Below are 7,970 nucleotides of genomic sequence, written 5' to 3' on the forward strand. Positions count from 1 at the left end.
GGGGGGCGGTCGGGGACCGGGCGTTTGAGCAGCGGCTGCGGCAGATTCCTGCCTGCTGCTGGCGGGCTCTCCCGGTGCCCCAAGGAAGCGGCAGCTGAAGCTCCCCGGGGTTCCATCCGCGCGCGGTTTTGTGGCGGGCGGAGCCCCCTGAGCTCAGTTTCTTACCAGACCACGACGATTGCTTTGGTTTTTGTTTGTTTGTTTGTTTTTTATTAAACATTTCTCGGTTGTTCCATCTGGGGAAGCCCGAGCGTGACCTGGGGCTGCTCTTCCTCCGGAGAGAAGTTGTTTTCTCTTCCCCCCCCCCCCCCCCCCCCCCAACGTCCCTTAAACCTCGCCGGGGGGGGGGGGGGGGGGGGGGTGGCGGTGACCCCGGCAGCTTTCTTAGCGAGCGAGCCCCCAGTGGCTCACGGCCCCTCAAACACCTCCCGTTTCGTGTCAGATCCTCGCGTTATTTCTTCTTAATTAAACACCCTCAGAACCCGTGGCTGAGCCGGTTCCTTTCCGCGCCGACGTCGCCTGAAATCGCGGCGTCGCCGCGCGCCGTCAGCGGAGCAAGCTGGGGGGGGGTTGTTTTTTTTTTTTTTTTAAAGCATTTTGGGAAAAGCTTTGGCTTTATTTCGCTGCGTGCCGTCCCGCCGGGCAGCAGGGTCCCCGTGTGCCTTGCCTGCCTTTCCGCTTCACCCTCCCGGCGTTTTCGGCGCGGGTGAAAGGCCCGCGGGCACGTTCGGGTGTTATTTCCCACCCCCCCACACCCCCCCGAGGAGCCCCTGCAGCAGCCTGAAAGGAATTTCTGCCCCTGCCCTCCGTCTGCTGCTGCTCCTCACGCCCGCGGGACGCCTCGTTCCCGCTGCTCCCACCTCGACGGAGAGGGGCTGGAAGGAAAAACAAACCGGGCACGGCGCGAAGCGAGCCCCGGGCGGGCGCCTGCGCTGTCCCCACGCCTCGCCGCGGGGGGGAAAAGCTGCCCCCGGAGCCACCCCCACGGCCCGAGGCCAAGCAGAAACCCCGAGGTTACCGCGGGGAGCGGCGCGGCCGCGCTCGGGGCGCCCCTCACATGAAGCTCTCCACCGTCCGCCGGCGGCACAGCTCGCACCTCCGGGCCAGCGCCCCCAGCTCGTGCCTCTCAGCGCCCCCCAAGCTGCTGCTGGGCCCCCCCAGGCTGCCGCTGGGCCCCCCCCAGGCTGCTCCCAGCCCTCCCGGCCGCGGTGGAGGCTCGGAAGGAGCCGGTGAGCGCCGCCGCGTCCTGCTCCTGCCGTCGGCGGCTGCAGCGGCAGGCGCGCCACATCTCCCGGCGGAAATGCACCGTGAAGAGCCCGTAGACCACCGGGTCCAGGCACGCGTTGAAGAGGCCGAAGAGGAAGAGGATGTGGCTGAGGGCCGGCGGCACCTTCTGGCGGGTCAGCATCTCGGGGGAGAACCAGTACCAGAGGCCCAGCAGGTAGTAGGGCGTCCAGCAGACGATGAAGGTCAGCACGATGGCGATGGACATGCGCAGTGTCCGCATCCGGGCCCGCGGGATGTTGTTGTAGGACCGCCGGAGCTGGAACTCCCGGGAGGAGGAGGCTGCGGGGAGGAAAAGGAGCGTGGGGGTGGGGGGCGATTCCTGGGGTTAATTAACGGTTAATGAGCTGGGGTGGAGCGGGGAGGTGGGGGGAAGTGTTGGGCAGGGCCGGGGACCTGAGTGGGGACGGGGGATTTGGGGTCGCTGAGGTACACGAGGACGGAAAGAGGGAGGAGGCAAGGGAGGAGGAGGAAGGAAGGGGCAACGCCGGGGGGGGGGGGGGGGAATGGAAGAAAAGGGAAAAAAAAATGAAGAAAAAGGCGGTGGCGGAGCTCACCGTGGGCCTCCTTCATCCTGCCCGAGATGGCGGCGAGGATGCGGCCGTAGCAGAGCACCATGACGAGCAGCGGCAGCAGGAAGAGGCAGGCGAAGGTGAACATGTTGTAGAGCGTCTCCTGCCAGTGCGCCCCGAAGCTGCCCAGCGTGGCGCACTGCACGAAGCGCCGGGGCCGCGACCGGCTCACCGTGTGGAAGACGAACGCCTGCAGGGGGACACGGGGCCGTCAGCGGCCTTCCCCCACCACCACCCTCATCATCCTCACGCCCGGCACCTCGGCGGCCTGGTCCAGCCCCGGGGCTCGCCCACCTGGGGCAGGGCCAGCAGGGCGCTGAGCGTCCAGGCGGCGCTCAGCATCGCCTTGTTCCTCCTCTCGGCGCGCCCCACGGCCAGCGGGGTGACGATGGCGGCGTGGCGGTCCAGCGCGATGACCACGGTGACGAAGGCCGAGGCGTACATGGCGGCCAGCTTGAGGAACATGAGCGCCCGGCACGCCGCGTCGCCGCCGTACCACTGCACCGTGGCGTTCCAGGCGGCGTCCAGCGGCATCACCACCACCGTCACCAGCAGGTCGGCCGCCGCCAGGTTCGCCATCAGCAGGCGGACGCGAGGCGGGCGCCGGCGGGGAGCCCGGGCGGCCGCCCAGAGCACGGCCCCGTTGCAGCAAGCCGAGGAGAGGAAGAGGACGCAGGTCAGCGCCACGCGCACCTTGGCGGCGGTGGAGAAGGTGGGCAGCGGGACGGGCTCCTCGCCGCCGCCGCCGCCGCCCCCGCAGCTCCGGTTGCCCGCCGCGCCGGTGCCGTTCATGCCGCCGCCGGTGGCCGGTACGGGGCCGGGATTCGGGGGCCGCCTTGGGGCTGGCCCCCCCGGGCTGTGGCGGGGCCGTGGGAGGACGCGGTGGCGCTGAGCATCTTTGGGGCTCGGCCCCGTGCTCCCCGCAGGGCTCCTGCTCCGCTGCGTCAGGTCTCAGCTCCCGGGGGGACCCCGAGCGACTGCGCCCGCCCGGCGCCCCTCGTGCTTCGGGTGCGTAAAGGAGCCGTGCCCTGGGGACAGCGGCCTCGTCCCCTCACCATGGGGACCGACGGGCTCTGGGGGCACCCAGGGGTGCTGCAGCTCACCCCAAGGAGCCCTCAGGGTGCAGCAGGACGAGGCTGCGCACCCGTCCCCCTGGCATCGCCTCCTCTCAGTGCCCGCTGGGATGGTCTGCGGGTGTCCTTCGTCCTCCTTCCTCCTCCTCAGCCGCTGCGGTGGCCCTGCAGGGGGTGGGGGAGGCCCCTGGTCACCCCGGGGCAGAGTAGGGGGTCCCAGCAGTGGCGGGGGGGGGGGGGGGGGGGGACAGCCCCGCTCCCCCTCCTCGTGTCCCCAGGCACAACGCATGGGCACCGTCCCGGCTCCTGTCCCCGGGGCTCTGCGGAGGATGAGGAAGAACCGAGGGGGGACCGGGGGGGTTCCTTCCCCCCTCCCCCTCGGGCTGGTTCCCGTGCCAAGGAGGGAATCAAAAAAAAAGCCCCCGGGGTGTTCCTGAAGGCGCTGCTGCCGCCCGTGTCCCACGTCCCCAGAGTGCAGCCCCCCCGTGCTGCTCCCCCTCGTGTCTGTCTGTCCCTGGGGGCTGCCCCTGGGCCCCCCCCAGCCGGGGCCCCAGGGTGGTGTCCCCCACCCCGGCGCCCCCGCTCCCCCCCGCAGCCTCCCCCACCCCCGCCGTGCCACATCGCAGCGTCCCCTGTCCCGCCAGTGTCCCCCAGCCCTGCGTCATGGCACTGTCCCCAGCCCCAGCAGTGTCCCCAGAGCTCCAGCAGTGCCCCTTGGCAGTGTCCCCAGCCTCAGCAGTGTCCCCAGAGCCCCAGCAGTGTCCCAGTAGCTCCGTCGGTGCCCCATGGTGCTGTCCCCAGCCCCAACAGTGTCTTCAGCCCCTGCACTGTCCCCCCAGCCCCTGCAGTGTCCCCAGCCCCAGCAGTGTCCCCATAGCCCCAGCAGTGCCCCCACAGCTCCAGCAGTGCCCCCACAGCTCCACCAGTGTCCCCAGAGCCCCGGCAGTGTCCCCAGAGCCCCGGCAGTGTCCCCCAGCAGCGTCCCCAGCCCAGCCCCGGTGCGGTACCGCTCTGCAGTGCTGCCGCAGCCGGTGCCGCCAGCGCCCTGCTCAGCCCAGCCTCCCGCTGCGGGCAGCGCCGGCCTCAGCCTCGCCGGGAGGCCGTGGGCTCCGACACAGCCCTGCGGGGGCTGAACCGCCCCCCCTCAAAAACCCCCTGGGGTTGGGGTCCCCACCCGGGGGTCCCGGCCGACCTCTGCGTGCCCCGGCACCATCGCAGCTGGAGCTGAGCCCACCCGTGGGGACACCGTGGGGGCCTGGGGGGGGGGGGGCCCCGCCCCCCCTCCCGGGGCCCCCCGGTGTTTGTAGGGGCAGGACGTCCCCCCTTTGCCCCCCCCCAGCCTCCCCCCGTGCTGGTGCAGCCCCTCAGGGGCCCCTTGCTGGAGGTGCTGGCACCGAAACGTGCCGGTCCTCATCGAGCCGTGCCCAGAGCTGCGGGCGCCCGGCGGTGCAGGAATTGTGCGCCCTGGGGTGGGGGCACCCGGACGTGTGTTCCCTGTGCCCCACGGCGCCCAGACGTGGCCATGCCCAGAGGTGTGTGGGCACCCAGCCGTGCGGTCCCCGTGTCCCCCCCCCCCCCCCCCCGTGTCCAGACGTGATGACACAAAGGTGCGGCCCCTGGACCCCCTGGTGCCCACGCGCAGATGTGCAGCCCCCACGCACCCTGGCACCCAAACGTGATGGCACCCAGATGTGCGGACACCCAGAGGTGCTGGCACCCAGATGTGATGGCACCCAGATCTGGTGACACCCAGAGGTGCTGGCACCCAGATGTGGTGACATCCAGAGGTGCTGGCACCCAGATGTGATGACACCCAGATGTGGTGACACCCAGAGGTGCTGGCACCCAGATGTGGTGACACCCAGAGGTGCTGGCACCTGGATGTCACCCCGCACCCCGGTGCCCAGACGTGCTGGCTCCCAGCCCCGCCGCCACCCAGGCACCCCGGCACCCCTTTTGCTGCCCTGCTGCCCCCTCACCCCACCCCGCAGCCCCCCTGGGAGGGCAGGAGCTGGGGTACCTCAGGGCAGGGGCTTTTTGTGCCCCAGAGCCCTGGGATGCCCCTGGGGGGGCTCAGGGCGAACCCCGACCAACCCCATCCCCCCCGGACCCCCAAAACCACGCAGCCGAGATGAGCTGTGCCAGGCCTTTATTTGTGGGGGTGCCGGCAGTGTGTCCCCATCCCTGCTCCCCCCTGGGAACACCCCCCCCCAGCACGCAGGGGGCGCGCGCGTCCCTGTGGCCAAACCCAGGGGAGAGACCCCCCCCCCCCGGGAAGGGGCTGTCCCGGGACACGGGCGTCCCGCGGCTGTTATTGCTCAGCACACCCGGCCCCGAGCAGCGTGTGGCCAGCGGGGACACCCTAAAACGCTGGCCCTAAAAAGGGGGGGGGGCAGGGCCTCAGCGGACGCGGAGCAGGAGATGGGTTTGTGCACGGCAGCCGGAGCGCGGTCTGGTTGTCAGCTGCTGCCGCCGAGATCCACGGGGAGAAGCGGTGCTGGGGGGGGGGGGGGGGGGGGAGGAAGGAGCAGGATGAAGATGCGAGGGAGCTGCGGGATGGCAGCTCCTGAAAAACGTGCAAAGTTTCTGCCAATGGCAGCAGTGGAAGAATTGTTTCGTGTTCCCCCACAGGCATCAGTAGGGTTCAGAGTGAACGTTGCCACCAGCCTGCCCGGGGAGCCCCATGCCGGTGCCTGTGCCGTCGGGCTCTCCGTCCTCACGGTCCCCGCTGCCCCGGCAGACTCACGGCCACCACGGCGAGAGGACGGCAGCCCACAAGCTTGGTCCCTTCACGGGGTGTCCCCGCGGCAGCCAGGACTGGGACCGGGACTGGGACCCCCTCCGGGCCAGCGCACGTGGGCAGGGGACGGAACGCTGTGGGCATCGCTCTGGGGAGGTCGTGGGGGCCTTTAGGTGCCCGGCTCCAGGCTCAGGGCGCTCTGGAAGTTGGCCAGCAGCCGCATCTCTTCCGTCTGCATCGAGTGGCGTCGCAGCAGCTTGCGGCGGCCCTTGGGCGAGCCGGGAACTGGGAGCCCGCGGGGGCCGGGGGGGTGTGGGCCGGCGTGCAGGGGGGGCAAGAAGCCAGCGCGCCCCGAGGCCAGCGGCTCCAGCAGGAGTGTGCCGGAGCCGCGGCGCTCCAGCAAGCCGGGAGCACGGCGGCGGGCACCCGGGGGGGACTCGGGGGTTGGCAGCGGCATGGCCGAGGCCGCGCATCGCCGCCCACGCCCCGGCGAAGGGGGTGGCGAGGGGGGCCAGGGGCAGCCCTCGGGGTCAGGGGGCTCGCGGCGCCCCGCTTTGACCCGCGCCGCCTCGGGGGCTGTGTTGCGCCGTGCCAGCGGCTGGGGGCAAGCCGGAGGCACCCGCTCGGCCCAGGCCGCCCCCGCCAGCCCCGCGGCCTCCCTGCCCTCGACGCTGTGGCGCCGGGGACGTGTGTTGAGGCTCAGCCCCTCCAGCCCCGGGGCCAAACGCTCCGGGGGAGCCCGCGACGTCTCGACCCCCGGGGCCACCAGCCCCCAGGGCTCCGAGTTGAGGCGCTTGAGAGGCCGTCCTCGGGCACGGGATGGCTCCGGCACGGCAGCGGCGGTCGGCGGTGGCGGCGGTGGGAAGCGGAAGACGTCCCGCTCCTCTTCCTTCTCGCTGCCCGCCGGCGAGGCCGCCGTGCGCACCTCGATGTCGGAGGGGGACATGCAGAGCGCCGGCGAGCGCTTCTCCTCCAGCCCCGGCGAGGGGGGCGAGTTCAGGTACTGCCGCGTGGTCTTGGTGCCCGAGGGCGACGTGTCGGTGGTGATGATGATCACCTCCTTGCCCTGCGCCTTGCAGGCGTCCAGCAGCGCCTGCAGCGTCTCCCGGTCGCCCCGGTTGATGGCGTAAACCAGAGCGGAGGCGCCGGCGTAGTCGCGGGCGCTGGGGTCGGCGCCGTGGGCCAGCAGCACGGCGGCCACGGCGGCCCCGGCGCGCTCGGCGCAGGCGTGCATCAGCGCCGTCTTGCCCGTCTTGTCGGGGATATTGGGGTCGGCGCCGTTCTCCAGGAGGTACCGAACCATGCGGGGTTGCTCCAGTGGGTCGGCGTAGCGAGCCCGGCACGCGGCCATCAGCGGCGTCTGCCCCGCGGCGTTGCCCTCGTTGATGTAGGCTCCCCCCTCCAGCAGCAGCCGGGTGAGGCGAAACTTGCCCTGGGCCACGGCCCGCAGCAGCGCCGAGCCGTCCGCGGGCAGCATGGCCAAGCCAGGAGGCGCCGCGGCCCCAGGCGGGCGGCGCACGGGGCTGGGCATCGCACGCTCAGGACCACCGGGACGGCGCGAGGCGGTGCCGAGGAGCCCAGAGCATCGCGTGCCTACGGCAGCGGGGAGCGGAGAGGGGACGGTGCGGGGACGGGGTGGTCCTGGAGCATCGCGCGCTCAGGGCAGCGGGACACGGAGAAGGGCCGGTGCGTGGGTGCGGCGTTCCCAGGGCGTCAGGGGGACGCGGCACGGGGACGTCGCGTGGCCCTGGGGGGGGTGCAGGAGGGGCACACGCTGAGGGCTGCACGTTGAAACCTCTCCGAACCCTCCCCGCCCGCAGTCCCAGCTCCCTGCCTCGGTTTCCCCAGCTGCCGTGGTCGCTGCCCCCCTCCTGTGCTCCCCCTGGGGCCGTGGGGCTGCTCAGGCTTGGGGGGGCACTGCCGGGGTCTGCGGAGGAGACAGTTCCTGGGGGGGGGGGGGGGTTACCACGTGTTGCCGTGCAGCCCCCGGTGCCCTGCAGCCCCGGGGCCTCCCTGCCATCACCTTTGGGCTGCGCCCACCTCCCTGCATGGTGCCGGTGGCCCCAAATCCCCAGGGCCCCCTTCCTCCACCCTCCTTCCCTTCTCCTCCTACCCCCTCCCCAGGCCCCCACCTGCAGCCCTGCTGTCTCCTCTCCCATAACCCCCCAAATCCCCCATCCCCCTTCCTGCACCCCCTGCTTGTGCTCTGTATCCCCCTGTAACCCCCCCATCCCTGCCCAAAGCCCCCCCATCCCCTCCCCATCCCCCCCCATCCCCTGCCCGTACCCCCAACCCCCTGCC

The 7,970-nt window shown here is 71.7% G+C and overlaps 2 protein-coding genes across 3 annotated transcripts; both read right to left on the reverse strand.

Moving 5' to 3' along the window:
- Nucleotides 1-972: 972 nt before the first annotated feature.
- LOC118178325 (gonadotropin-releasing hormone II receptor-like) lies at nucleotides 973-2,702 on the reverse strand. 2 transcript variants are annotated; one of them, XM_035346753.1, is made up of 3 exons: nucleotides 2,151-2,702; nucleotides 1,846-2,046; nucleotides 973-1,567 (listed from the first exon to the last, which is right to left on the reverse strand). In XM_035346753.1, exons 1-3 carry the CDS (start codon nucleotides 2,646-2,648, stop codon nucleotides 1,127-1,129), a joined length of 1,140 nt encoding a protein of 379 aa, XP_035202644.1. In that variant the 5' UTR covers nucleotides 2,649-2,702; the 3' UTR covers nucleotides 973-1,126. The 2 variants fall into 2 exon arrangements, with proteins under 2 accessions (XP_035202644.1, XP_035202643.1); XM_035346752.1 differs by having other exon boundaries at nucleotides 973-1,566; nucleotides 1,842-2,046.
- Nucleotides 2,703-5,061: 2,359 nt separating this feature from the next.
- ANKRD34A (ankyrin repeat domain 34A) lies at nucleotides 5,062-7,333 on the reverse strand. The gene is made up of 3 exons (XM_035346750.1): nucleotides 7,316-7,333; nucleotides 5,365-7,254; nucleotides 5,062-5,328 (listed from the first exon to the last, which is right to left on the reverse strand). The coding sequence occupies exon 2, from the start codon at nucleotides 7,198-7,200 to the stop codon at nucleotides 5,839-5,841; it is 1,362 nt and encodes a 453-aa protein (XP_035202641.1). The 5' UTR covers nucleotides 7,201-7,254; nucleotides 7,316-7,333; the 3' UTR covers nucleotides 5,062-5,328; nucleotides 5,365-5,838.
- Between the last annotated feature and the right edge of the window lie 637 nt (nucleotides 7,334-7,970).

The sequence above is a fragment of the Oxyura jamaicensis genome, chromosome 25 (genome assembly GCF_011077185.1).
Source record: "Oxyura jamaicensis isolate SHBP4307 breed ruddy duck chromosome 25, BPBGC_Ojam_1.0, whole genome shotgun sequence".
NCBI lineage: Eukaryota > Metazoa > Chordata > Aves > Anseriformes > Anatidae > Oxyura > Oxyura jamaicensis.